This window comes from Capronia epimyces (assembly GCF_000585565.1).
Source record: "Capronia epimyces CBS 606.96 chromosome Unknown aczIQ-supercont1.7, whole genome shotgun sequence".
Classification (NCBI taxonomy): Eukaryota; Fungi; Ascomycota; class Eurotiomycetes; order Chaetothyriales; family Herpotrichiellaceae; genus Capronia; species Capronia epimyces.
Window position 1 is genome coordinate 25,920 of NW_006912910.1, and position 27,309 is coordinate 53,228.

General features: G+C 52.2%; 14 protein-coding genes across 14 annotated transcripts; 5 read left to right on the plus strand and 9 right to left on the minus strand.

Moving 5' to 3' along the window:
* Positions 1–604: 604 nt before the first annotated feature.
* A1O3_07801 (uncharacterized protein) lies at positions 605–1,186 on the plus strand (the record flags this gene model as incomplete). The annotated part of the gene is made up of 2 exons (XM_007737906.1): positions 605–669; positions 718–1,186. The coding sequence occupies 2 exons, from the start codon at positions 605–607 to the stop codon at positions 1,184–1,186; spliced, it is 534 nt and encodes a 177-aa protein (XP_007736096.1).
* A 390-nt stretch (positions 1,187–1,576) lies between these two features.
* On the minus strand, positions 1,577–2,002 carry A1O3_07802 (uncharacterized protein; the record flags this gene model as incomplete). Its single annotated transcript, XM_007737907.1, has 1 exon — positions 1,577–2,002. One exon carries the CDS (start codon positions 2,000–2,002, stop codon positions 1,577–1,579), a length of 426 nt encoding a protein of 141 aa, XP_007736097.1.
* Positions 2,003–2,349: 347 nt separating this feature from the next.
* Positions 2,350–3,981, minus strand: A1O3_07803 (salicylate hydroxylase; the record flags this gene model as incomplete). Its single annotated transcript, XM_007737908.1, has 5 exons — positions 2,350–2,609; positions 2,659–2,854; positions 2,911–2,971; positions 3,043–3,509; positions 3,574–3,981. The coding sequence occupies 5 exons, from the start codon at positions 3,979–3,981 to the stop codon at positions 2,350–2,352; spliced, it is 1,392 nt and encodes a 463-aa protein (XP_007736098.1).
* Positions 3,982–4,667: 686 nt separating this feature from the next.
* On the plus strand, positions 4,668–6,934 carry A1O3_07804 (uncharacterized protein; the record flags this gene model as incomplete). The annotated part of the gene is made up of 5 exons (XM_007737909.1): positions 4,668–5,070; positions 5,126–5,334; positions 5,392–5,786; positions 5,838–6,443; positions 6,493–6,934. 5 exons carry the CDS (start codon positions 4,668–4,670, stop codon positions 6,932–6,934), a joined length of 2,055 nt encoding a protein of 684 aa, XP_007736099.1.
* Positions 6,935–7,127: 193 nt separating this feature from the next.
* Positions 7,128–8,857, minus strand: A1O3_07805 (uncharacterized protein; the record flags this gene model as incomplete). The annotated part of the gene is made up of 4 exons (XM_007737910.1): positions 7,128–7,362; positions 7,417–8,254; positions 8,322–8,592; positions 8,642–8,857. The coding sequence occupies 4 exons, from the start codon at positions 8,855–8,857 to the stop codon at positions 7,128–7,130; spliced, it is 1,560 nt and encodes a 519-aa protein (XP_007736100.1).
* Positions 8,858–9,722: 865 nt separating this feature from the next.
* Positions 9,723–10,677, plus strand: A1O3_07806 (uncharacterized protein; the record flags this gene model as incomplete). The annotated part of the gene is made up of 2 exons (XM_007737911.1): positions 9,723–9,898; positions 9,936–10,677. 2 exons carry the CDS (start codon positions 9,723–9,725, stop codon positions 10,675–10,677), a joined length of 918 nt encoding a protein of 305 aa, XP_007736101.1.
* Positions 10,678–10,871: 194 nt separating this feature from the next.
* A1O3_07807 (uncharacterized protein) lies at positions 10,872–13,345 on the minus strand (the record flags this gene model as incomplete). The annotated part of the gene is made up of 7 exons (XM_007737912.1): positions 10,872–11,184; positions 11,257–11,433; positions 11,504–11,940; positions 11,995–12,066; positions 12,124–12,721; positions 12,783–13,182; positions 13,240–13,345. The coding sequence occupies 7 exons, from the start codon at positions 13,343–13,345 to the stop codon at positions 10,872–10,874; spliced, it is 2,103 nt and encodes a 700-aa protein (XP_007736102.1).
* A 484-nt stretch (positions 13,346–13,829) lies between these two features.
* A1O3_07808 (uncharacterized protein) lies at positions 13,830–14,897 on the minus strand (the record flags this gene model as incomplete). Its single annotated transcript, XM_007737913.1, has 3 exons — positions 13,830–14,406; positions 14,460–14,619; positions 14,669–14,897. The coding sequence occupies 3 exons, from the start codon at positions 14,895–14,897 to the stop codon at positions 13,830–13,832; spliced, it is 966 nt and encodes a 321-aa protein (XP_007736103.1).
* Positions 14,898–15,275: 378 nt separating this feature from the next.
* A1O3_07809 (uncharacterized protein) lies at positions 15,276–16,236 on the minus strand (the record flags this gene model as incomplete). The annotated part of the gene is made up of 3 exons (XM_007737914.1): positions 15,276–15,403; positions 15,465–16,020; positions 16,093–16,236. The coding sequence occupies 3 exons, from the start codon at positions 16,234–16,236 to the stop codon at positions 15,276–15,278; spliced, it is 828 nt and encodes a 275-aa protein (XP_007736104.1).
* A 1,412-nt stretch (positions 16,237–17,648) lies between these two features.
* On the plus strand, positions 17,649–18,685 carry A1O3_07810 (uncharacterized protein; the record flags this gene model as incomplete). The annotated part of the gene is made up of 4 exons (XM_007737915.1): positions 17,649–17,830; positions 17,934–18,259; positions 18,336–18,455; positions 18,528–18,685. The coding sequence occupies 4 exons, from the start codon at positions 17,649–17,651 to the stop codon at positions 18,683–18,685; spliced, it is 786 nt and encodes a 261-aa protein (XP_007736105.1).
* Positions 18,686–18,946: 261 nt separating this feature from the next.
* Positions 18,947–20,541, minus strand: A1O3_07811 (uncharacterized protein; the record flags this gene model as incomplete). Its single annotated transcript, XM_007737916.1, has 2 exons — positions 18,947–20,087; positions 20,213–20,541. 2 exons carry the CDS (start codon positions 20,539–20,541, stop codon positions 18,947–18,949), a joined length of 1,470 nt encoding a protein of 489 aa, XP_007736106.1.
* A 957-nt stretch (positions 20,542–21,498) lies between these two features.
* Positions 21,499–22,146, plus strand: A1O3_07812 (uncharacterized protein; the record flags this gene model as incomplete). The annotated part of the gene is made up of 1 exon (XM_007737917.1): positions 21,499–22,146. One exon carries the CDS (start codon positions 21,499–21,501, stop codon positions 22,144–22,146), a length of 648 nt encoding a protein of 215 aa, XP_007736107.1.
* A 112-nt stretch (positions 22,147–22,258) lies between these two features.
* A1O3_07813 (uncharacterized protein) lies at positions 22,259–24,411 on the minus strand (the record flags this gene model as incomplete). The annotated part of the gene is made up of 5 exons (XM_007737918.1): positions 22,259–23,247; positions 23,322–23,509; positions 23,623–23,774; positions 23,875–24,056; positions 24,180–24,411. 5 exons carry the CDS (start codon positions 24,409–24,411, stop codon positions 22,259–22,261), a joined length of 1,743 nt encoding a protein of 580 aa, XP_007736108.1.
* A 974-nt stretch (positions 24,412–25,385) lies between these two features.
* A1O3_07814 (uncharacterized protein) lies at positions 25,386–27,067 on the minus strand (the record flags this gene model as incomplete). The annotated part of the gene is made up of 3 exons (XM_007737919.1): positions 25,386–26,019; positions 26,107–26,879; positions 26,960–27,067. The coding sequence occupies 3 exons, from the start codon at positions 27,065–27,067 to the stop codon at positions 25,386–25,388; spliced, it is 1,515 nt and encodes a 504-aa protein (XP_007736109.1).
* Between the last annotated feature and the right edge of the window lie 242 nt (positions 27,068–27,309).

The window sequence follows — 27,309 nt, forward strand, 5'->3', positions numbered from 1 at the left end:
AATGAGTTGATATCATGATAATTGCTTATCATCTATGAAAAGCGGTGCTTCTAGTGGGTCTAGAGACTGTTGGTCGATCCGGAGCGACCAACTACCGCGGTCTCCTGATTTAGGGTCCTTGTCCTAATCTACAGAGCTCCTCGTAAGGAAGCGTTGGTTCCCTTATATGCTTAGTGTGAAAACGATGGATGGCCTTGGTCGAATGTATAGTTCCATGACTCATCGGCGCGCCTAGATAAGAACTTTATTACTTTAGAAGCAGGGGTGCGACCTTTTAGTACATTTGTAATTCTTACCGCCTTGCATTGGACTTCCGACCTTGCAATCTACCTTTCCCCTCCTCGGGCCTCGCATAGAAGGCCTTCTTATTCAAAAACCTTACTTTGATAGTAGGTGTGACAAATACTCGGGTTGGTGGCACAAAGCATAGTATCATCGCGAGAAAGAGGCCTTATGCCAAGGTCAGGTTTACAATGTAAGTCCGGGGAAATCAACGTGAGGACCAACTTCAATGTCGTGTTCCGATCCTTGTAAAGCCGCTTACGTTGCCAAATTTACTTTAGCCGAGATATTGTCAGTGCGATAATACCATAGCCACCCAACTATGCATCCAACGCAGGAGAAGCTTATCGCCCGGGCCCGCGATTTTTTCGCAGAGGTGAAGAACCTGTAAGTGATACCTCCTACATAGCAATCTTGCCTAATGAAATGATTCAGGACACCGGGGAAAGAGCTTGAAGAAAGGTTGAATAAGTCCTGGGGACCGGGCACCCCAATCTATGAGGATCTCTGTGCCTACATCCGTGAAGGATTCGAGCAAAACCAGGGCTGGGTTGCGACAGATGAGCTGGATGGGGCAAGATACCGGCGAAGCATAATCTGTAAGCCGTGTCCTGAGAACCTATATTATAGCATCACGACGGTGTATATGGAGAGCGATGAAGTATTTGCAGGGCAATATCATCAACATCCCTATGGAGAGATCAACTGTGTTGTCCAGCTCGACCAGACTGCCGAACTCAAGGGTATGAATGGCTGGCAGGGTGCTGGATGGACGTCTCCGGGACCAGGCACGCATCATTATCCAGAAGTCCGCGGAGGTCGTCTGGTTGCCTTATTCTTTTTACCGGCGGGCCGGATTTCCTATGAAGCCACGCCTGACATGCCACAACCGATAGCAATTTGAGCGTGACCACATGATATAATTGATATGAGTTTGGATGAGTCCGCCGTCCAGCAGCGTCTTGGAGGTGATCAAATAAAAAGCAACCATCACCTTTGTTCATATACGTAGGTAATGAGCCATGGCGCTTGTCGTGCACTCGGCAATATGCCTTCTTGTCCATTCTGGAATAACATGGAGTATTGCGACAGCCACAATTTCGTGGAGAAGGGTCGAATGCTTTCCTACGTAGGCAGCAAGTTTGCTTGTTCCCAATGGCACACCATGTTGTTCATCAAATCACTGCGACCAGACTCTGTATTATGAAATCAATGTCCATGAAAATAACCAACTCCAAGTCTTGAATTCAAGTTATCACCCCCACAATACCTAAATCACGACCAAGGGTACCATTCACCTACTGACGACGGCCATAACCTCAATCTCATACAGAATCTCTTTCGTCACCAACCCTTCCACTCCAACCAACGTGTTTGGCGGCTTATGCCCTCCCATGAATTTCATGAACAACTCCCCTCTTGCCTTGGCATCTTCAGTCCCCATATGACCCCTCAACCCAACAATGTATTGCCGCACCTGGACAATATCCCTGCTCGTAGCTCCTGCAGCCTCAAGGCATTTCCCAAGATTTTTCAGCGCGAGCTCCACTTGCCCGGGGAAAGTAGGTGCAGTGTAGCCGGTGACGGGATCAGCGCCGACCAGGCCAGCGAAACTAATAAGCTTGCTGGTGCTGGTGAGAGGAGTCGTGCAGATCTGGTCGTACGAGGGACTATATGGGGCGACGTCCGATGGACTGAAGGTTTGAGACTGTGAGGACATTCCTAGGGATCGATTCAGAAGGTTCAAGACTTAGATAATATTATTATTTGTTGAAGGAGCTGTCGAACTGGCATAAAGAATAAAGGTCTTATCCTAATAACTTGTTGAGAACAACCCTCTTAAATAGGAAGAGAGTAGATAAATAAAATCCCCACAATCCCTAACTCACAGGTGTATATAGTAGGCGCATAGGAATCTTTCTCGCGGTTAGATAAGGCCAATAGCTGGACCCTAGAGAGGAGTCGTAGAAACATGGTCTCTATTGCAAACACGGTCCCACCATAAAGAGTTCTGCGCAGGTTCTCCACCTAATTAGAGTATGGCTTTATAAGTTGATAGGCAGCTAGCTATGCACCAATAATAACGCCATTTGGAAGCTCTAATCCAATAGGTAACCCTCTGATGAATTTCCCTGTAAAGGGTACACCTCTTCGCTCAGCAAGTGCCTCCTCAATATCCCTATACATATCATAACTATATTCGTTAGAACCATGTGAAGACAAGGGATGGGGGAGATCTCCGACGTACGCATTCATTTCCTCAATAGTCAAGACTTTCTTCTGATCTTCGACTTTGTAAGTGGGTATGTCTTTGTTGACCGAAAAGCCTGCGCCAATGTCAGACAGCATCTAACAAATTTCAAAAAAGAAGCTTACCGATTCGTTCGTTGATGTTGTAGGCTGCCTTTGCAGCGGCAGCCTGGACTCTGGTGGCTCTCGGTAGTCGGACCTGGTCGTAGACGGCGAGAGATTCTGCAATATCTCCATTGAAATACTTTTTGTTGAAGAGAATACCCAAAGCGGCGGCGTCCTCGATGGCCATACAGGCACCTTGGCTTTGATGTGGCATCATCTATATCTTTGTTAGGTTTGCCTGGTTCTGACAGCGTGATGGCAGGGACAACTTACAGGATGACCGGCGTCACCTAGCAAGCAGACCATGCTGCGGTGGATATAGGGATACGGTTGGCTGCAAAATCCAAGTCAGCATCTCCATCAGTGCGAATCAGGTGCGATGGACTGGAAGTCATGATGCCTTACTGTACCCACAGCCGCCAGGGCTGGATCTCTTTCCCAATCTTGAGGTGTGCCAATACTTGAGGGTCCAGTTCCGGGTATGGATTCAACAGCTCTTCAAGAGGACGATCTGCGCCGCCCCATGTGTGTGAGGTGTAGTCTCCCACTGTCCGGGGAAAGAAACAATAGTAAGAAAGCAGTTTGCCGCCGTTGCAGGGTGAGAGCACAATCTTGTCCCATTTGCCCTCTTGTCCGCCCCAGTACTCGAGTGCACTATCCGCAGAATAGTCGACAAGCCCAGCCTTGACGGCATCCTCGGTCAGAACATTGGCATGTAGACAGCTCTGGTCCGAGGCCTTCTTTTCCGGCCGAATGCCAATGATCGTGCGAACGACTGACCCAATACCGTCGGCGCCAATGATCAGGTCGTGCTGTGCAGAAGATCCGTTCACAAAAGTGATGACCCCAGTTTCTAGATCGATGCTCTGACACTAGGCGAGGTTAGATCCTTAGGATTGCTTGATCAACAGGTCTAAGACTTGCCTGATGGTTGACCAGAAGCTTGGCTGGAGTCCCCTCACCCTCCAGCTGTAAGGCTGTGTCCTTTAGCATTTGATGCATGTACTGTCGATGGAACATGTTGTAGACATGGCCCCAGCGCTGTTCATAGTCGTCCAGGTCGTAGACGCTCACCGGCTCACCGGTCCTCCAATCACGATTGATGAGCTTCTTCAGCACCACGGGATCGCCCTTGGCCACATCGACATCCCATTCATGCAGCCAGCGGGTGCCGTTGGCGGCGCACGAGACTGAAGCACCAACCTCACCAGCAAAGTCAGCTCTCTCGTAAATCGTCACATCGTGGCCGGCGCGACGGAGCGCAATTGCAGTAGACATGCCACCAATCCCGCCGCCCACCACACCGACGTTGAGCTTTCTCCAGCCTTGTGGTAGTGAACCCATTTTGTGCTTTGATACAATATGGTATGTTTGTGGGGAGAGAACTACTTTTTCATGTGATATAGTAGTTTCATGAGCTCAAAGAGTGATCGATTTGGAGTTGTAGTTCTTATCTTTGGCACTTACATTGCATTCCTGGCCCAATTCAACTCAACATATCAGCAAGTGCGGATAGCTGCCTGTCGGCCCAGGAGATGAGCCTGGAGCCGACAAGGCAGGTCCAGGTCAATTCATTCTGTCTGGACATGGGGAGAGGTCGAAGTCCTTCCGCCATCTGCTGCTGCGAGTTCGTTCATGTCGGGGCGGATACGGTGAGGGCACTACCCGCCCGCCTGCGGATACTGCACCCTTGCCATCGATAAGAGTGGCGCCGGACTTGTGCGTGGATTCGCCCTCGTCTGCACTCTAGTTTGGCCAGTGCGGTAACAGGAGATAACGACAATCTTCTGCCCCTCGACGCACGCTCGACAGAACTGATAAGACGGGTTGATATGTAACTACATGGCCTCGCCACATCCGATCCCGCCCAAAGGGTCTTCTTCCGCCAGGGCATCCCATCCGCGCCGACATGAATCTGTCTCTTCTCCAGTACCTGGCGTGAGATTGTTGCTAAACCCCAAGTTTGGTGGACGATACACTCTTGATCTACCTGCCCCGCCGTACTCAATCGTAGTCCATGCTCCCCGACTATGGCCAGGCGTAAAGTCGATCCCGCCAACCGCATGAGAGTGTCCGAAGCATGTGTGCAATGTCGGGTGTCCAAGAAGCGGTGTGATTCTTTGCAGCCATGTTCGAAGTGTACCCTTCGAGGTATACAGAATTCCTGCACCTTCACTAAATCTCTCTCCTCCGCTGGTCCCAAGCCGGCCACACCGCACAAACGTCCTCCTCGACCGCAGCAGCAGCAGCACCAACCAACAGAAGCACGATTGCAACCTTCATCGGGATCAAACCGCTCCTCAGGCCCGGCGCTTGAGCGGGACAATAATTCGACTTGCACCTCGTCTCCTGTGGACACTCAGGAAGACCCTCCAGGCGAAGCGCGACACCGGACCCAGCCACGTTTGCTGAACGACTCGCGAGGCGAGAGAGGTATGTGGAAGACTAAGCACCACCGATGCCAGATCATGCTGTTGACCCTTCTCAGTCTTTGTCGGTTCTTCAGCCTCGTTATCTTTTCTGCAGTTTATCAGAGATGTTGTCGCCGGCTCGATGGGCATCTCCGACTTCACCCACGACACCGAGAATACACGTATGTTCGAGGCGGCTCAGTCGGACCCGGACCGAGTGACAAACTCCAAAATTCACATTGATGCTTCAACCAAGCTGCAATACGGCCAAAACTTTTGCCTGGTGGTAAGTACAGATAGGAAAGATATCCCAGCTTTCAACGGGCACTGACTGTTGGGACAGACAAAAGGACTTCTGGGGTTTATCACCACCCAGGATCTGCCGCATGTACTTGACTTGGATACCACAGTCTCATCCCAACAGGACACACAGAAGGCTGCGATTGCCAACTTGGTTCTGGCCATCGGAGCGCAATGTGCTCCAGCAAGCCTGGAGCAGACTAGAATCGAGAAGGATTGCCTGGCTTCCGCCCAAGCTGCAGCATACGCGGGCATGTTGGAGTCCCCCAGCCTGGGCGCAATCAAAGTGTTCTTGCTCCTGGGCTTCTATATGTTCGGAGCGTGTCGGCGGAATGCCGGTTTCATGTATCTTGGTGTCGCGGCAAGGGCGGCATATGCGCTCGGACTACACAGCGACGAATGTTGCAGTGCACTTCCCGATCCCACCAAGGAACAACAGTAAGTGCGATGCCGTTTTACCTGAGTGACGTGTGGCTAAACTCCTCGAAGACATCTGGTTTGGATGAGCCTGGTGACCATGGACCATATTGTCAGCTCCATCCTGGGCCGAGCCACAGCCTCACTATTGCACCACAACGATTATAACCCTAAACAAAGTATCGTCACCATGACAGAAGCCCTCGGTGCCTCACAGCAAGCACTGTGTGCTAATTATCAATTATCGGAATTGGTGAACGGGATCATCTATACCTTGTACAAAAACCCCTCTGTCACCACCCAGGCCGCCGATGAATACCTAGAGAAATTGGACAACTGGAGCAACGCCCTTCCCAGCAGTCTTCACCTTAACGAAGCGCCGCTGTCGACGGATCATCTTGCATGGGAACGTGTCTGTGACAGTTTGCACGTGAGCTGCTATTACCATTTTGCCGTGATCCTCGTCTGTCGTCCGTTTCTCATTTCCCAGCTTTTGAACCGCCTACTGGGCAATAAGCGCTCTGCGGGATACTATCCGTCCCGCAGCTCGCCACTCGAAAATGACCAAGATGAAGCCAGCTTGGCCAAGAAATGCGTCACGGCTGCCACATACATGGCACAAACGTGCAGCGAAGTTCTTGAGTCTGGCTTTTTGCTTGAAAGCGGCCCCATCCTCAAGTGAGTTGGAGTTTTCACACAATGTCGTACGGTGCTGATCTGTTTCCAGGGCGTGGATATTTGTGGCTGGATTGGTATTGGGACTAGAGATGTTTGCATTAGACACGCCTAATGCAGATGTCGAAGCAGCGTTCCGAGCCAGTCGTAGTGTGTTACAGAGACTTGGAACGCGGTCTGCTCAAGCGAAGCACTACTATGACATTCTCGGCTATCTCGGATCTGTCGTGATCAAAAAGAGAGAAGAACAAGCCTCACAGTCCGGGGCACAGAGCGGAAGACGTGTTGCAAAGATGCTCAATTTTGGCAGCAAAAGATCCTCGCCCGTCGTATCCATTGGTCAAGATGATTTTGCTGTTGATCCCATGTTTGACTTTGGCGACATGGGACCTGGCTTCGGCAACATCAACAATTTGTTGTTTAGTATGCAGGATGACTTGGCGACTTACGATGATATTCTCCTTGAGTGGAATCAAACAAGCTCGCAGTTCTGACCGCATGTATGGACAGCAGCGACTTTCTCTGCTTTCGAGATAAATCGTGGATACGTGAACACGCAAGCAATAGCTGCCAGCCGCATCTAATGGATGCAAGCTGTCGTCCTGCTAATTTGAGGGCTTTGCACTGTCACTGCTGCAACCAATAAATCATCCTAAAGTCTAATACGCGATTCCTCCACCATCTCAATCACAAGCTGGCTTTGTTTCGAGTCTCAAATGGTAACACAAAACTGAGCAAGCCCGCCGCCATCCAGAGACTGGCACCAAGAAATAGAGGCACATTTGTAAACCCACTATAAGTCGTAATCAGCGTGCCTGCCAGACCACAGACTCTATTGAAGCTTGCCGCAAGGCCAACCGCAGTTCCCCTGTGAAAAGTTGGGAAAACCTCAGGAGTGTAGTAGTACAAGGCGCCCCACATGCTAAATCAACATCAGTCACCTATCAAAAAAAGGAGAAAGGGTCAGCCATCTTACATGTACTGCGTAAAGGAAATAATGCAGTTGAATGCGAGGATCGTTCCTTGGGTCCGAGCAGTGGTGAAGGCGAACAGGAAAGCACCCGTCAACAACAAGGAGAAGCCTAACGTTCCTTTCCGGCCAATTCGCTTCATGCCAATGAGATAGCCGCCCAGCAGAGTTCCGGGGATACTGCACACGATGGTGACGAGTAGGTTGCGATAGGTCGTTCCAGTACTTGAGTCACCTGACTCGGCCCCGTGGATCTGGAGATATATCGGAAGGAGGCTGTTGTAGATTGGATTGGCCATTCCGATCATTCCCCAAAGCAACATGACGAGGGCAAAGCTGAGGGCGAGTTTCTTCGTACTCCAAAGGACACGGATATTGTTCCAGCCGCGTGGACCTAGATGCGCCACAGCTCGCTTGAAGTGCTCCCGACGGTGGTCAGTGGACTCTGCGTTTTGTTCGGCGGCCCTCAGGTGTTCGACGGTCAGGGACTGCGTAACACCGTTGTACTTGGCCACCTTGTTGAGAACGTCAATGGCTTCTTCATACTTGCCCAAACTGACCAAATACTTGGGAGACTCGTAGAGCCTGAACACAAAGAACCGGACGCAGAAACCGATCATCGTCAGCCCGCCCATGAGGATGAACAGATATCTCCATCCCATGTTGTCTGCCTTCCGACACTCTCCAGCGGGAGTGTCCGAGCTGCAAGAGTAGTGGGACAACAACCCCCAAGAAGCGAATGCAGCGATAAATTGTCCGGCTGCCCACCACACTGTCAAAATCTCGAGCAGGTATTGGTGGGTGCCGGGCAGAAATTCAAGGAATACTGTGCCGTCAACGGGAACTGGACACCGGGTCAGCTTTGTGATAGCGAAGACAAGAGAAGAACTGTATCTCAGGCCCGCACTTACGATTACCACCGATCCCGAAGCCGGAGAGTGCAATGAGGGAGCAGCACGTCACCCAGCTGTTGGAGCCTGCTGCGACAAGCCCAAAGACACACGCGAACAGGAGTGACAGATTCCACGCCCAGCGCCTTCCAATCAGGTCACAGCCCAGGCCCCAAAAAGAAGCCCCCAGAATCAGCCCAACCATCAGTGCGACAATCAGGAAGCCGGACCTCCTGGGCTGGAACTCGTTGGCGATTTCAGGAAGCGCATTTGACACAGAGGACTCCCAAAGCTGCGCCACCCTTGGTTAGACATGAAGGCCTAGAGGGGAGGAGACTAACCTGGTCACAGAGCCAACCATAGCCTGCCAGGCCGAAGAGGGTCCATTGATATTTTCCCATTCCGATGTCTTCGATAGCCTGATTGATCATAGTGGCCTGGGCCTGGAAGACAGCATCGTGACCCGCAGTTTGGCCAAGCGATTCGAGAGCTTTCCCGTGAGGCTCAAGCTCGCCGAGTTTGTTCGAGGTTACGCGCTCTAGACTGTTTTGAGCCATGATGGCCGGTTCTTTTTTGATGTCTCCTCCTTCCATGGCTTCTAGAAAGGGCTCGTCCCTTTTCTGGTAGGGTTGAGTGGCGGTGGTAAGAGATGGTGATAAGGCAATCAAGTGCTGGCCCTTGCTGACTTTGGCGGGCAAGAGATGAGGGCACAGGGCAGTCTTAAATATCCCATGTTCGGACGGCAGCAACTTGATAAGGCCCGGATGAGGGTGTGTTGTACTGATCTTGTCGTAAAGCCTTCGAAATGGTCGAGACGGCTCTTTCCCGAGGACTTGTATGGTTATACCTGACACCAGCTCGACAACTAGGTGCACTAGACCCGAAAACGAACAAACTTTCCCCCACGAGAGACAAGATACGCTTTCAGCAACGATGAAGCGAAGTCTTATCAGCGTCGGGACGTGTATATAATCGATTTGTCGTAGTGTAAAAGCTTAGGCTAGGCCCAAGTAAGACCTTCGCCCCTGAGTCCACATCTCCTGTCGCTGCGGGCGGATCTCATCGCACTTTCTGGATATCCCGAGAGCCGCCCGTCGCCTGTCCCAGGATGTTATCACAACCGAGTAGTGGCCTGGATCTCGGCGCGATTGACGAAGCCCCTGGAGAGGGCAGCAGTTTGGTCTCATCCTAGTCAACAAACATCAACATAAGAGAACTTGTTGAACGCGATCATATTCTACTCTTGAAGCCACGAAAATTCTACAGACAGTTCCTAAGACACCAACGCTAGAGCCTCCACACTAATCCAGCATCAATAACAAGAATGATCTCGCCAATTGACTTTCTCGACGCCCAGCCTGGGAAGTCCGGGTTCGATGAGGCCAAACACTTGCGCTTTCGCCAACCAGAGAAGGATACACCATGAAGGAGTTGGGGCTCAACCCACCGACAGCAACGTCGCCCATCGCCATCACGGAGCCATTCCTTCTCTTCACGGTCGAGGGTGTCAAAGAATTACGCAGAGATCTTTCGTCCAGAGATCGTTCGGAAGCACGGATGAAGGCAGAAGCCGGGAATCTTTATCGTCCGCGGGAATGGTGAAGACACCCCCTTCGTGCGTGACGCGTGGCGCAGTGAAGCACTACTGAACGCGGTATCCCAGGCGGCTGGGGTCGAGCTCGTCCCTGTCTTTGACTACGACATTGCCCACACCAATGTCCAAGTCGACGCCGAGAAGGCCAAGAATGAAGACATCTATCAGGACCTTCCCGACGCCGAGCCCCCCAAACAGCCGACGGACCCGTCTTTGATCGACCAGAAGTTACCGACGGGAGATATCAATGACAAGAATGCCGTGGTGGGAGACTGGCACAATGATGTCTTTCCCTGGGTTTGCGTCCTGATGTTGTCTGACCCTACCGGGATGAGTGGGGGAGAAACCGCCTTGCGCAAGGGAGACGGCAGCTTTTTGAAGGTTCGAGGTCCCGAACTGGGATATGCAGTCGTGATGCAGGGAGGGTCCATCCATCACGCAGCCTTGAAACAACACGGGGCAGGCGAGCGAATTACCATGGTCACCTCACTCCGACCTAAAGACCCCCTCGCCATCGATGGGACGACACTAGGCCGAGTCAAGATTGTGAGTGACCCAGATGCTCTTTTCAAGCAGTGGACCACGTATCGGATGGACGTGGTGTCGGCTCGCGCTTTGGCTCTCAAGAAGAAGTTCGTAGAGGAATCGCTTAGCGGAGAGGAGATCAGGGAAGAGATGAAAAAGTGGGTAGATGAGCAAAAGAAATACCTGGATTTTACAGTGACGGAAATGGAGCCCTGGACTGGAGAGGATGAGTCAGACGCAAATCGTTGGCGAAAGTAGGACAGAGGTGATTGAATATCTGATGTTTAGACCTATAGACTCGTAGTAAGTCATGAACACCTCATAATGCCTTGTTATGTGCAGGCCTTTGCTGAAGAAGTCCTAGGAATGAGAGTATAGGTAGCCCGGTCGAATATATCCCAATGTCTTCACTTCTGACTCCGAGTTAGTTCTTGGTATGACACTGCGCTTGCTTATGGAAATAGGTCCCGTAGCAGCTCCTCACTAGAGGCAAAATCAACGTGGCCTTCAAACCACGTAGACAGGATCCTGCTATCTTCAAACCCGATTCCGTTATGATAGAGCCCAAGCCCACCGCTGGTACGCCCGTGGCCTGTCTCGTACTGCAGGCTGGTATCTGGAATCGTGACTTTCCGGTAGAGTTCCTGAATGATCTCTTTGCTTCTCTGTGCGCCAGACCAGATAGGTTCAAGGTTCCCCAGGATCCGAATACATGCCTCGATGTCGGTGATAAATTCGAACTGCGGAGCCCTCGATAGCCGCAATCTACACAGCACATTCTGTCAGCGGCAAAGTAAAGGGTCAGGAAGGGACGGGGGTGACAAGCCGCTCACTCACAAGATGATCCCGGACAGAGCCAGATGATGGATGCAAAAGGCTAGATAATGGGACGGCGAGACATTGTCGCGGACCATTTCTGCAACTCGAATGCAATTTTGAGCCGCCGTGACACAACGCAGCCGTGAAGATTCGAAAAAGGATTCGTCTCCCGCCTGTTTGATGTTGATGAGGGGCCTAACTCGGAAGTTTAACGTTAACATCTTGATGGCCAAGGTCTGCCAAAAAAGCCTTCCAAGATTCTTACCAGTGGAGAGTCATCAAAGCCCCTGAGTGCAGGATGGATGCAACCACGCACAAGGTCAGGTCGATTCCGCCGTTAGTATGGTGCACAGAGTATTGGATGGTGTCAGCTACTATCCGGACCCACGACGGCCAACTTCGCCCTGGCGTTTGCATGTAAGAATGGATCCTCAAGATTCTACTCTGGTTGGGAATCCAGTGATGGAATTGGACCCAATTCACCAGATTGCCGACTTCTCCGATCATCTGGCAAAGCCTGCAGATGATGAGAAATCCCGCCATTGATGAAGATGCCTCGGATGCTTGGCTCGGTGATGTGGTGGAAAGGAATTCGACTAGATCTTCGTCATTGACACTGAGCGGCAGGGCACAACTGCAGTCTCTGTCGTTAAGAGCCATAGGGCGCCCGAGGCACATGGACAGCACCCTTAAGGGCGTCAGCTGCAACAATGGTGGAGAGCTCGATATCGAGTGGAGGCCTTAGCGATCGAGCACATAGACACTCCACCAGATGCGGTGGTTCACTTCTTCTTCGACGTCTTTTGCCCTGCCGCCTGGTGTTCCTTGCTGAAACAGGCATCAGTCAACTCGGAAAGACGGAATTTCGTGCGATGCGAAGCTTACATGAAAGCCAAGCTCTTGAGCAGCTCTCACAGCCTGCCCTGCCAACGTCCAGGCATGAGACAGAGTGTTCCAGCCAGAGACACAAAAAGAGAGAAGTGCAAGGCACTGAACCTGTTCTATACAAGCCTCCCCCGCCAATGAAAGCTGCAGCAGCGTGGCTTTCTCATAGTGGTCGATGCCTGGGAATGAGGCTGTCGGGGAGCGCTCTTTGAGCAGCAGACCCGATGCGCATGCGCATACCGCATGGAACACGGCCAGAAAGCCCACATTATCTCTCTGCTGCTGTCGGCCAACGACAAGATCCTTGTACTGGGCCAAGAAGTTATTCTTGTTCAGCACTGGTAACGTATAGTGGATCTGGTCAAAGTAGATGCGTAGCAGCAAATCCGACATGTAGGTGGGAGGTAAGCTCAACTGCTCTGGCTTAGGGAGGAACGGTAGAGAAGCCCACTTCCGACCCGTGATGAAAAACGGGTGCCCGGTCACCCCTCTGCGAGTGGAAGTGGAAGATGGAAAAGCACCGATATGGCTGCCCTCTTGGGTGACTGAACCTTGCAGAATTTCCATCATAGCCATATTCGAGACTCCCCAGACAAATCTGCTCACGGGACGCGAATCAGTCGGATGATCGTGTCAGTCTGTGCAGGCCATGAACCCACCTGAGCCGTCCGTAGGAGTCCACCGCCAATCGACCAGCGGCCGAGGTTTCAGCTGGCCGGTCGGCACCTTCTTCAGGACTGAGGACGGCATCGTCGTCCTCCTTATCCTCCTGGCCATTCTGCAACATCGTATTCTGGAGGGACCCATCATTTTCTGGGGCGGAAGGAGAACTTGCGACGGCGGGCTGCGCCAAACCCCCGTACAAAGTCTGTCCAAACGTATCAATTGCAGCAGCATCAACGCCCGAGAATTGCGGGCCAGATCGGTCTCTTATCATCTGCTCCAGCGTAGTCATGGTTTCATTGAATCTTCCCACGAGCGCGTCCAGCTGTTGGCACATTTGCGTCATCTGGTGGGTTTGAGATTCCAGAATGCTCTCCTGCCTGGTGATTGAAGAATCTGTGAGAAAACAAAAAGGCTCTTTGGTTTGGGAATTTGGAACCAAGGAGGCCTTACTGCCGATTTGTGACGGCATTGTCCTGGGGTTCAGGGTAAATGCAAGACTTATTGTGTATACGACATGATCGGCAGACCTCGTGGCCGTCACATTTTCGCTGGCCATGAGTTTGGTTAGATTGTACTCGGTCAGATTGAGATGAGTTGGGTGTGCTACCTTTTTCTTGCGACACTCTAAGCATGCCTTCCACACACGGTTCGCCTTGGGCTTTACAGGCGATCTGATTGACAGCTGCCCACGCCCATCAATCAAGCTTGGTGATGGCGGCGACATTTCTCTCTGAAGCGCCTCATAGAACCGGGTAGAGTGAGTATGCGAACGAGACGAAAAGGTGTGAGGAATATCTCATTGTCATCAGAACAGGAATAGGGAGGGAGATGGCCAGGTCGTCTCTGCTTATCAGTACGCTTTCCGACGATGGTGTAGGCGGCCAATCTGATGAAGAGGACGCTCCTCTTTGGGTTCCACATTTGAATGTTGGTTAATTCTTATCATTAATTCTTATCTTGCGGTGACTAAACAATGACAGAAATTCTTCCACTTCCACCTCCACCATAATACTTATATTGCTGTTTCTGGATCTCACCAGTTACTCGAAATTTGCCGTGCCGATGTCTTCAGCGAAATAGGTGCGGAAATTCACTCCCTGGCCTAGTCTACCAATCTCCTCTGCTTCGCTTCTTGTTAATTCCCAATCCGCATCGCGCTCTACCGCAAGGTCCAGAATCCGCTTCAACCTCTCCTCCGTTCGACTCGTCGTAATGACCACTGCTTCCTGCTTCAAGGCCCATGCCAACAGAACTTGACCTTGGTCTTCCTCCCCCAGGTGGTATTTCGCCGCCAGAGTCTTGATGTAAGATTCGAAGACACTGCTCTTCCCCTTCGCCGTGGTGATTGGAGTTATCGTAGCAAAGGCGGCCAAGCCGATCCCTTTCTCGCGCATAAAACGTCGAAGTCCAGTTCGAGGAAGGTACGGATGCATTTCGATCTGATTGACTGCTGGCTTTATCGTCGCTACCGAGAGCACTGTCCGCAGGTGATGACATAGGAAGTTTGAGACGCCAATGTTTCGCACGAGGCCTTTCTTGTGCAGCAGTTCCATCTGTTTCCAGGCTCCTTGGAGCTGGTCTGGAGTGTTGTAAACAAAGGGACTGTGTATCAGATATCTTTCCGGGATAACGGTTAGTAAAGGCAGACTGGTGTATCCAATTTCACATACAGGTCGACATAATCTAGCTGCAACCTTTGCAGGCTAGCTTCCAGTGCTGCAGGAATGTCGGCTGGGTTGGCTGTTACGCACTTAGTCGTCACGAATAGAGACGAGCGAGCGACGGCAGACTCCCCAATCGCAGCCCCGAGTTCGCTCTCTGTGTTGTACACTAGATCTAATAAGCAAGCAAGTTCATGAAGCTGGGGAAGATTGCTCACTCTCAGCGGTATCAAAATGACGGTATCCGAGGCTGATGGCCTTCTTGAAGGTTTCTACCCCTGCACGATCGATACCCGTCGCAGAATCTTTAAACCAGGTGGTGCCGGTCCCGTAACCAATCTTTGACGCAAGGGCCAGTACAATTAGGATAGGTAATGTGCGAAAGGAGTCAATGATATATACCACAGGGATCGTTGATCCACTTCCTCCGATACTGAGACACCTCATGATGCCGTGCAAGGTCACTCACTGACATGCAGGAGATAATCAGGAACAGGTCTGTCAATGTGCTGGAATTCGACATGTATAAATTATCGCTAGATCTAGACAGTGATAAGAGGTGGGCACGAAATGCGGAATATAGTAATGTATCTAATGCGGAAGGGGTCTGTCGGATCTTTCCATCACCCGCTTTAACCGCCTTACCAGGAATCATCCGCCCGATAATCGAATGCTACAATACCACACTACAGTAATGAGTACAACTTGCATGTGTCAAACTTAGGCATTCCCAGCCTTGCCCTTTGATAGAGAACATGGAACAATTCAACCTTTGACAGCATGAGACTGCAAGGGAGCCATTGTCAGGCATAGTCATGGATGCGACTAGTTGTGCTCCTTATCCTTGACCAATTTGGCCAGCTTTCCCATCTCGCTTGACATCCAACTCGTGATGGCGACAATGTCTGCTCCGCAGTTTACAAAGTCAAAGCCTTGGTTTATCCTGAAAGCCGCTGCGAACAACTATTAGGTTAAAAGTGCAGACCAGACGTGCTAGACCAGAGTTCCACCTACCTGATTCTGCGAAGTGTCCGACGAATTTTCCCGCCTTCTTACCCACTGCCAACACTCTGGCTGTAGCTTCCTGAACCTCGTCGTGCTTGCCATGGTCCAAGGGGAAGAATCCCATTGACGCGGCCAGGTCATTAGGGCCCACGAAGAGGCCGTCAATTCCCTCGACAGCTGCTATTTCTTCAACGTTTTCTACCGCCTTTTTCGTTTCAATCTGAACAATCACAGTAATGTTTTCATTGGCGTGCTGAATATATGCTCTCCCGTCCTGCTGGAAATACGCGGGAGCAAACATGGCTCCGGCCCCTCGAAACCCTTCCCCGCCGTTCTGCGCATTCGGATATCGACAAGCATTTGCAATCATCTCGGCCTGCTCGCGCGTTTCGCACATGGGAATCAGAAGTCCGTGGGCGCCACAGTCCAGGGCACGTTTGAATAACCATGGCTCGCTGGCTGGCACTCGGACGATGGGCGACGCACCTGCCGAGGCAATCGCCGCAACAGCGAGATACATGTCGGCATCTGCGATGTTGCCATGCTCGCAGTCAATGAGCACCCACTAGATAGAATGATGGTAAGATTAGCTCCAAGGTACATATCACGGCACTGATAAATAAAAAGGCGTTCTTACATCCTCACCAAGCGCTGCAATTGTCCTTGATAGAGAAAATCCGGGGAATTCCATCCACTGCCCAATGCACGGTCTACCTCCTGCGGCTGCCCGTTCAAGGGCAGCGCGCAGACGTGTCTTCCCTGATGTCGAGACGATTGACATATTGAAAAAGGTTCGAGGGGGAAAGTTTACTAGCGAGGGCGCTGAAGCTTTGCGGTCTGATTCCGTATCTTAGAGACCTCGAACTCGAACTCGGACAGAGGCATCACTGGCGAAGTGGGGATGTAGGGTATTCTATTCAGCATTTCATGGTAAGTTGATTTCTACAAACTCCTCGAGACCTATGGTTCTTGGCCTCTCGATAGGAAAAGTCCCATACGTGTTGAGGTGAGTGGATCTTTAGGCGGCCGGAGCTCATCCGAATTCTTATCTCTCTTATCCCAAGTCGACCAGAGTCGACATCTCAGGATCTGAACTTGATCCGGCCTATCTAATGATGTTTGTCGATAAAACAAGATGATGAAAATATCCGAGTCCAGTAGAGATTGTGCATTCAGCTTTGAAGGATCAGTATCCGCGAAGCAATTGTTCGACTAAACTCCTCGCTGGTTCCGTCTTTGGAAGAATATGAAGGACGGTGAACCGCTTGTCGTCCACATGCATCCCAAATGGCAGCTCCGTTCCCACTCCTTTGAAATATACAAGTCGATACCAATGGTGATGATACTTGATGGGTCGGGCGAGGCTCAATGACAGAAAGTTCCCACCGCCATACTCGGTCATGCTGTCGATGAACCGTAGTCTGTCTTTCGTGGCCGTTTCCTTCGCAGCACTGGAGAAGATCTGAAACTGAGAAGCTGGATCCACGACGGCGAGGCGTTTCACCACAGTTCCCAGCAGCTCCAATTCGATCGGGCCACCAGTAGGGTGAGCGTTAGGATGGCCGGGAGCGTCCAAGTAATGGCCGCTCCACAGATCTGCAGGTGGACCAGAACCATGTTTGGAATTGGCATCCAGCTCTGGGATTGTTGCTAACTGGATACTAACCCCAGGCAAACTGTATTGTCTGCTCCGAGCTGCTGTTTTCGGTTGACAGGGAACAGGGGAAGCTGGTATGCTTTTACGCTGGACAAGGCACCATGATGAGGTGACCATACAATATTATCGGTATAACTTAGTATGATCAACTTTAGAAAGCCGCTTGCGGGACATGTCATGCATGACCTACAGCTCCTCCATGCAGCATCCTTCGACAAGACTCTCTGTCTCTGAATATCGGCCAGGCCAGGTTACGATTGCAACAGCGTCAGCGAGATCAAGATCAAAGATCCTAAGCGAGCCAGCCTGACCTAACGCAAGTCTTTGACCGAGGTCTGACACTCGGGTCGGGTTTTGTTCTCCGGCTCCCCCTCCCCGATAACGCCATCTGTATTGCTCGTCACACAACCGACTTCAGCACCTACTGTACCTACTGTACATACATTAATCTTTTGTTCAAGAGGACAGCAACACCCTTTTCCTCTCCCCACCCGTCCATCAAGCTCGTTACGAAAAAAAGGAAAGAGAAAAAAAAAATGGCCATCTACGTCACATTGGATCACTCAAAGTCCATCCAGGGTCTGGCGCCTTGGGTGCAAGCGCCCCCTCTCAAGGAGACTTACCTCCCAGCGCCGGGGAAGCACACTGCGACGGTGATTCTCCTTCACGGATTTGCCAACAGCGGAGCTGCCTGGGAGCCAATTGCGAGGCATTTGCAGTAGGTCAAGCTTTGTTTTTATTGCTGTTGCCTCCTTCCCTTTCTTTTCTTGGTCCCGAATGCCTGAGGCGCCCGACTGACGTTCGACCTTGCCCGTCCGAAGAGCCTCCTTGCCTCACATCAAATTCATCCTACCAAACGCCCCCATCACCCGTGTTTCAGTTCCTGTCGGAGGAGCTCCAGGCGAAGCCGAACTCCCGGCCTGGTGGGATCCCCGGCTCAACGACGGACTCCCAGCGGAATGGCCTGGGAAGACGCCATCCGGAGACGCCACCGGTCTCAAAAAGGCCATCGCAACCGTCGAGAAGATCATCGACGAAGAGGCCAAACTGGTGGCGCCGGGCAGGGTTTTCTTGGGAGGTTTCTCGCAAGGGACCATCTTGAGTTTGGCGGTCGGGTTGGAGAATGACAAAGTCGGTGGCATCATCGGTAACGTGTTCCCTTTGTTTCAATCTTGAAGACATTGAAATCAACGTGACATGCTGACATGACATGATTTCGACAGCATTATCGTCTTCTCTATCTGTCCCCGACTCATTCAAGTCTCCGGGAGTATTCGATCCTTCTACACTGAAGAAGGCGATCTTTTGGGCCCACGGCCTAGCCGACTATGTTCCTCTTGATTGTAAGTTTTTTCCATCTCCTGTCTCCCACTGTGATGATAGCCCTAAATGTTTTGCTTACCACTCGAGCATAGGGGCCACTGGCTCTGTTGACTACCTTGTCAACACTGTAGGATTCAAGAAGATTTCAAAGAGTGATACTCCGACCAGCGGGACTTTGACATGGACCACGTATGAAGGATTAAAACATGAGACGAATGAGGAAGAACTAGAGGATATCCAGAAATGGTGAGCTTGACCGATGTTCTGAGTGGCGACTTTTAAAACTAACCTCCTTGTCTCGGGAATAGGCTGTCAGCGGTGTTGCCTTAACGCTATTTGTCCATTCTCATGTAACCAGATTGTTAAGGAAACTCCGAACCCTTTTCTTCCCATGCTATGGATACATTAGATCACGAGAAGAATAGTTCACATCGCGAACCAGATGGGTCTTGATCTCTTACAAAACCAACGACCGAAATGCCATTCCTCGGGTTTAGTCTTGCCATACATATCACGGCCCGGTAGGGTCGTGGGTGAGTATGTCTTTGGCTATATCTACTCCCCGTTGAACTTCGGCCTGTAGGTCCAGATCCCAGATCCACTTCATCCTGATGTCCAGGTTAGCCTTCATCTTGGCCAGATCGCTTCCGATACCCGGCAAGACGAACTCGACCATCTCGCCCATCTCCCTGCTTGTCCTGCACAGTTCCTGGGTGCGAGGACGGCGCACCGCATCGTAAGCACGGAAGCAGGCTTCGATCTTTGTAGTGGTGGTGGCAGTAGCCTCGGACTTGTGTCCTCCGCAACCGTTCTCGAGCATCTTCCCCAGGATGCCACTTAGGACAAGTGCATCCTCGAAGGCCATCCCGGCGCCTTGACCTTGGTGCGGTGTAGAGGCATGTGCAGAGTCACCCAGGATGACCACTCTGCCTTTGACATAGGTCGGTGCGGGCAAATGGTCATACAGAGCCCATCGTTCTGGCCGTCGGATCTGGGAAAGCAGGGTGCGGATCGGCTCGCCCCAATCTGAGAAATCAGCCACAGCCGTGTCCGGATCCACGGGCTGCACCCAGTTCGAGTCGTTTTCGTCGGGGGGCACGAAAGCCTTAGCCTTGTCGGTGCTGGTGACAGGTTCCCCGGCCCCAATCCCAATGTGGTCAGAGTCATGCACTCGCTTGACGGCCACCATGTTCACAAACTGGCCCTTTTCCACCGGGTACATGACCACATATCCGTGATCTCCACAGAAGAGAGTCCCTTTACCTGGACTGATGCTACCTTTGGTCAGGTCGATAAATTGGTCTCGAGTGTACATGCCTCGATAGGCATACTCCTGGGTGAACTGAGGCCGGCCCGCCGGCTGATGAGAATCGGCATCGTCGCCCAGGATATATGACTTGCGGACCCCCGATTTGATCCCATCACACGCAATGACGGCCGATGCAGTGGCAGTGGTGCCGTCTGCGAAACGAAGAGCCAGAGGTTCCTCTTGGTCTTTGGCGGTTTCGATTGACTGGAGTGTTTTACCAAACTGCGTGGTTGATGGCGGTATCAACTTGATCAGCTCGTCCAGGAACTTGGCTCGATGGAAACACGCCCGCCCTGGCTTGGTGCAGCCGGTATGTGTGACCGTGGTGATCAGGTCATGGAAACTAGGTAGGTAGCCATTACGTTAACAGTCGCTCGTTAACAGTCGATCCTCTCACCTGGTCAACGTTCAATCTCAAGTCAAGGGCCATCATCGTCCCTCGGGTTCATGGGCAGGCAAGTGACTTACCCGTCCGCCATCCCAACTCGGATATCCAACCACTCATTTCGTCCTTCCCCGATCCCATTGCCATGTTCATCGGTCCCCACGCCTTCGTTATACGTCACACACTTGTTGAATCCGACAGTGATGGCCGGGTCTATCAGCTCCAGTGCCCTGACACTGTTTGGTCCCAGGGCGATTCCAGCTCCGATCTCTGAAAATGCGAGGGCCGATTCATATATCTTGTGGGTGATGTTGTGCCGGGATAGACCGATGGAAAGAGTCAAGCCAGCCAGACCACCTCCTACGATGGCTATAAGAGGTGCCACGTTGGGCTGAGACTGTGCCGAACTCATATTTCGTTCGCAACGAGAGGTCCAGATCAGATGGCGAGGTCCTAGTCTAAATCCACTTGTCAAGTCCTTGCTCGCATAACTCCAGCCGAAATGGCAAATGTCCCCTTCAGGTCGGCGGGGGGTTAAAACAATATCAACAAAGCTGGGAGATTGTTACAGTATGCGTTGACTAAAATTTAAGATCTCTCGTGATTAGTGGTAACTTCCGCCCGGGAATGTTTGCTAACCACGCTGTACACCGGCTGAACAAACCCTCACCCTATGAGATGAAAGGATCTGGTGTGCCTAGTAACAGCTATCCGCCCCCTCGTTGACTCCCCGCACAGCCGCGGCGGACTGTGCTGGAGCCATCTACAGCTGGCGGATCATAAGACGGCCGCCTTTTCTGGGTGCATGCCACATGGAGCTGAGCAGGCGGCAAAGGCCCCTGAAGCCCTAGAGCCGTCCCCAGACGACTCCCCTATCCCCACTAGTTACTGCTTATCATTGGGATTGGGCTTGGGGGCTGGCACTTGTTGATGGCTGTGGCTCGTTCTTATCTATGGACTCGGGCGAGCTCGTATCAGAAGTGCTAGGCATTGGGTGTAATCTACTGTAATCTACTTAGGTAGCCTAAACCCTTGAACTACAGTACAGTGCATAGGCCTAAGCCCGATGACCCTGGACCTTGTCGGCGTCGGCTAATGCTCACAGATTTCACGATTCCAACCCCGCCATCGCTACTTACCTTACTGTGATACCAATCCTAAGCCACCAAGGCTCCTAAGCCCAAGCAGTCGCCGCCAGAAGGGTTTGCTTCCTACTAGTGTAGTAAGAAGTCCCCCAGGTTGATCTCGACCATTCGTCGTGGTTGGAGGGGTACTGTGTATTGTACGGACACTACAGTGTATATCTTGAGTCCAACCTCCATCTTCCGCTAAGCCCTCAGCTCCTCTCACGCCCACGACAGACATCACCATGTTCGCTTTTCTTCGAGCACCGCTTCCTCCGCGCACCAACAATGCGGCCAACAATCCCATCATCTACGAGAAGGGTCTCTCATCCGTCAAGTTCCACGCGCCGGAGTCCAAGTATGTCATGACACACCAGATCCCTCCGACCGGGGGCGAGAATGGAGATTCGGTCATCACGCCTCCGTTCCACTACCACATCTACCAAGACGAGTACTTCTACCTGCAAAAGGGCACGGCCATCATCTTCCGCGGCCTCGACCCCAACCCGTTCGCGACGCTGTCGGAAGACGGCCAGCGAACGGCCACCATCCCGGCCGGCAGATATCATCGGTTCGAGAACGCGTCCAAGACGGACGACCTGGTCATCGACATCCACCTGACGCCCGAGTCGTACGAGAACGAGCAGCGCTTCTTCCGCAACTTCTTTGGCTATCTGGACGACTGCAAATCCGCCAAAACCGCCCCGAGCTTCTTCCAGCTCATGGTCTTCTTGCACAGCGCCGACACGCCGTTGGCTCTGCCGTTGCCGACTGAATGGATCGGCCGCATCGCCAGCCGTATCTTGCTATTTACCGCTGCGTCGTGGGGTAGTTGGATCCTGGGCTACAAGCAGAGCTACCCCGAATACTACGAACCGAGCAAATCAAAGTAGTAGTAACTGCAAGTTTTATATCTAGTCCTCCGTACCGTTTGTTACTGTATGTACGAGAATGAAAATGAATGCCAATGCACAGTTCGTATTCAGTATCGTATCCTATCCTATCCTAATGCGAGTATGGCCTATTGTGATACTTGGGATCCGTCTCCGGCGTCTTCTCCGGAGGCACGTCGAGTTCCTCGGCATTGAGGTACCAAGAAGGATCCCCGCCTCCGGGCAACAGGTGGACGCTCCAGCCGTTGCCCAGCCATCGCAGCCTGTTGTCCTCGTGCGACTCGTAATCGAAATCCTCCCACCTCGGGGCGCGAAGGACCTCCATGGCGTGAAGAATGCTCCCCGGCCACAAGCCGGTGATGCGGTCTCCGCTACCGCCGGCGGACTTGTACCAGCTTTTGCACGTGTCCATGTAAATCGTCTTCTTGAAGTACTCGCCGACGTAGGCGGAGAAGTCGTCCACGCGGGCCCGTTTGGGCGTCATGGTCAAGTAATCCTCCTTTTGGAGCTTGCGGATACACTTGACGATGTAGTCTCCCTCGGCCTCGAGCAGAATGGTCAACGTGCCGGCGGCAATGCCGGAGTTGGGTCCCAGCATCATGAAGAAGTTGGGGAAATTCGCCACCGCCACCGAGAGATACGTCTGTGGCTGAGGCGAGAACTCCTCTTGCAACGTCTTGCCGCCCTTCCCGATCAGGGGGAACGGCGGGATGGATGAAGTGTTGAACCCCGTGGCGCAGGCCAACACGTCGAGCTCGATGTGTCGGCCGTTTTGGAGCTGGACCCCGGTCGCGGTCACGCGTTCGATCCGGTCCGGCACAAAGTCGACATTGTCCTGCACCAGGGCTTCCAGGTAGCCCGGACCCGGCGTCAAGCGTCGACAGCCCACGGCGAAGGCGGGAAGGAAGGAGTCCAGCAGAGCCGGCTTGCTGGCCAGGCGCTCGCGAGTGGCCTTGCCAAACATGTCCAGGAACATGTTCTGCATTTCGGACCCCATCAGAGTCGAGTAGTGCACCATGTTCCCATCTTCCTCGATGGCCTTGCGGAATTTCAGGTATTTGTCGGCGTTGATCGCAAACTCGTTGCGTTCTTCTTCTGTGACTGGGGGCCGTGAGCCAGGGTTCTTCTCCCCTCCATGAAGGGACATGCAAACGCAAACCCGGGTCGAAACTTACAATCCAGTCTCGTTGGATCCAGTCCTAGCGACTGCATGACATGGTCGCCAAATCTGTCAGATATCCAGACCTTGTTTCGCACGAAACACGTCACATGAGTGCCCTCTTTCTTCTGGAGAACGGGCACGATCTGGATAGAGCTGGATCCGCCACCAATGACGCCGATCTTCTTGTGGCGGAAATCATAGCTGTCGAGGGCCTCGGTCAGCATTTTAGACTCAGACTGACCACATGCCCCGGAAGGTGTAGAGTAACGAGGCTGGATCACCAGACTCAGACTCAGCCTCTGCCTTAGACTCACCTCTCGTTCCATGCTGCAGAGTGCATCTTTTCGCCTTTGAAAGAGTCGATGCCTGGAATATCAGGCCAGACGAAATCATTCAAGCTTCCCCGGCAGGAAATCACAATGTCGGCCTCTTCGACAAAGGTTTCTGTTTCTCCACTGACCGTCTTCTGCACAGTCAATGTCCTGATCGCTCTCATATTAGCCTCGCATCTTTGAAAAGGAACGAATGGACAGGGTATGGCCAACGACAACAATAGCGACAACAACAACATACCACTTCTTGCGAGAGTCGTCCCAGACACATGCGACCACCTTGTGGCTTAGCTTGACAAAGCGCGGGACGCCGTACTTGTCCGCCACATTCTGCAGATATTGACAGATCTCCTGGCTGGGGGCGTAGAATCCCGACCAGCGCGGATTGGGTTCAAACGTGTACTGATACGAGTGGGCTAAAAACCAGGGAAGCAACCCAGGTCCGTCAGCAAACAGATCCTATCGCCTGGTCACTGTGATCTGGGTCTGGGTCTGGGTCTGGTGGCGTTCTTCGTTCTCGCCAGCCCGAGCCTACTTACATGGAATATCACAGGCACATCCTGGATATCGATTCTCCCACCATGTGCCGCCCACGCCCTCGTTCTTTTCGTAGATCTGGAAGTCGATGTTGCGGAGCCGTTGCGGGATGCGGATTCCCAGATAGATGCCCGAATACCCGGCTCCAATGACCCGGACTCTCAGAGGGCGGAAGTTCTCGACGGGGGTGTCTTTGATTTCATATAAAGGCAAAGGCACCTCGCTGCTGCCCATCTTCTCGGAGTTGAGGTGGCGATGATCTGGCAGTCTTCAGTTTCACTCGGCCTGGACTAGCTGCTGTTCTGCTCTAGTAGTGTTCTGGCGAGAGAATCCAACAAAAATCAATAAGGGGATTGACAAGTACTGTAGGCATGTACAGTAAATCAATGAGATATCCAATAATAGGTCCCTGCCAATAATACCAATCCAAGTATACAGTTTTCTTTTTTGATCTTATAGTCACAACCGAACCGAAGCGATCAAGATAGATCTTAGATAACGCTGATATCCACGGATACGATACAGTCCCCTTTCCTTCACTATCACCAGGGCGGGTCGGGGCTCCCCAGGAACCCCACGCACTATCTGTACAGTATCCGTACGGAGTCGGGAGCAGTCCTAGGCGGTACATACATGGATTTCCTTATCTCTTCAGAGACCCCACCCAGAATGCATATCTAGAATCTAGGTATACAGTGATTACAGCAGCCCATCCCATCCTAGCAGGTCAAAACCTCGAGTCTAGATGGATTACAGTTCATATCTTTCCTATCAGTGTCATGTCTCTCTTACGATTACTGCTCTGTATGTTCTCGTCGGCGGTGCTCACTGTCGGTGCAGGTGCAGTACCCGACCGCCCATTCAGTGGCCTTTCCGCCCAATATTGCAGTGGTTTGGTACAGTAATCCCATTCCATAGGTCCTAACAAAGTCGTCTACGATGTGTATGTGTCACCAGACCAAACATCATTGGCTCGGTCCTCTGGAGAGTCTGAGAGCATATCATCTCAATATTATACATGATCAATCCGGGCGTATAGATATACAGTATTTTGATGGAATTCGATTTTTGGACGACCAACATCAGTTAGTATAAGAGTCATTCGGCAGATAAAAGAAATATAGTATATATCAAGTTCTGGACAGATCCAATATACAGTAAGTATACCCACACCAGAGCCTCCCCATGTTCCCAAGATCCCCAGGCTACTAAGCACGCTCCTTTAAGTCGGGTTCTACACTGACACTCTCGACAACCTCGACCCCGTCACCTAGATCCTCGACGTGAATATCGCCGAATCTGAGGGCGACCTCTTCCAGCGGCACCCGGGCTGTCTCGATAAAGAGGAGATAGACCAGCACCAAGAACAAAATGTCCCACGAGGCATTGATGAAGTAGAACTTGTATCCCAAGTCGTCCATGGCATAGCTCATGGTGAAGGCGGCCAGCAAGCCAAATCCATAGTTAAGGAATCGGAACACGGCGTTTCCGGCCGTGCGCAGCTTCAGGTTGAGCACCTCGGGGGGATACAAGCTGGTCATTGGGGAGACGGAGAAGGCATAGAACCCTTGGTACAGGAAAATAAAGGCAATCGTGCCATAAATGCCGCTCTTGTTGGTGCTCCCCGTGCCGTAGAGCTTGGCCATCCCGCCGAAGATGTAGAGCGTGACGATCATTCCGATCAGGCAGACGATCAGGGTGCGGCGGCGTCCAAACACGTCCAGAAGTAGACTGCCTGACACGGCCACGACGAACGACCAGCAGCTGAGGATGATGTTGATCTCGAGTTGCGTAATGGGGTCGGTGATCCCGGCTTGGGTCAACATGGAACCGAGATAGAAACTATCAGACGGACGGTCAGTACATAAATCGACATGGACGGGCTTGGGCTTTGGATGCCAGCAAGGGCAAGGGCGGGTCACTACTTACGAGATGACGAAATCGCCCAACATCTGGATCATGACGCCAAAGATGACAATGATGGCCATGCGATGGCGATTGGCCTTGCTTGCAAACATCTCCTTCCACGGGTTGCCCGGATACAACTGGTGCTCCTTGTGCAGGACGTTTTCGATCTCAGCCAGCACGGCCGTGGTCTGCTCGTCGTTGGGATCGCCGTGGCCATAGATAACGGCCAGGGTCTCCCGGGCCGCATCCCTTTGGCCGTGTTCGAGGAGCCATCGGGGCGATTCAGGTATAAAGGGCAGGGTGACGAGGGCCATGATGCTCCAGAAGGCCTGGAAGATGGACGGAAGCCTCCATGCCCAGGTGCCTGAAATGTTGACCGCACGGTAGTTGATGCCCGCGCTGACCAGGGAGCCGACGTAGAAGCAGCTGAAGAAGAAGCCCATGATCTTGCCGCGGTGTTTGGCCGGCAAGACCTCGCTGAGCAAGGGGGGCACTGCTCCGGTCGAGATGGCCGGGCCGATGCCCAGAATGATCCGTCCCAAGATGAACATGCCGATATTTTGCGCCGCCGTCTGCAGGATGACCCCGACAAGAGCGATCGAGGCCCCGATCAGGATGCCGGCCTTGCGGCCTAGACCGTCGGCGACGGGCTGGATGAAGAACGCTCCCAGGGTTCCCCCAAAGAAGATACCGGCGTTGTTCAATCCAATCGTGGCAGTGGTGAGATGAAAGAAGTCGGTGTACTGCGGCAGGATGTTGAGGCCGTTCATCATGGAAGCGTCATAACCCAAGGTCTATCATGATCGGGGGTCAGTAAATTGTTTCCACTTCCACTTCTCACTTCCACCGGCTTGGGCTTGTGCTTTCAACATACCGCTTCATTCACAACGGCGATACCGACACAAACGACGTACAACAAGTTGGGGTTTTTGGGCACCAATCTGCCAACATGTTTGCGTTCAAACGCCACCACGGACGCCATGTTGACACTGAAGCTTGACGATGAGCTCGGTTGGCTGGCTTTCCGGAAGATTTGCCTCTGTCGGTATCTGTACAGTGCCAGTGCCAATGCCAATGCTAGTAGATTGAAAATCAAGGGAGCTCGACACGCCGAATCTTTGGCGACTTGTGGGGGGGTATTTGTACGGAATCTCCACGCCCTATATCTGGTATCTGGTATCTGGCGAGTCGTCTATCTCAAACCCGGGATCCCGGTCTGAGCTT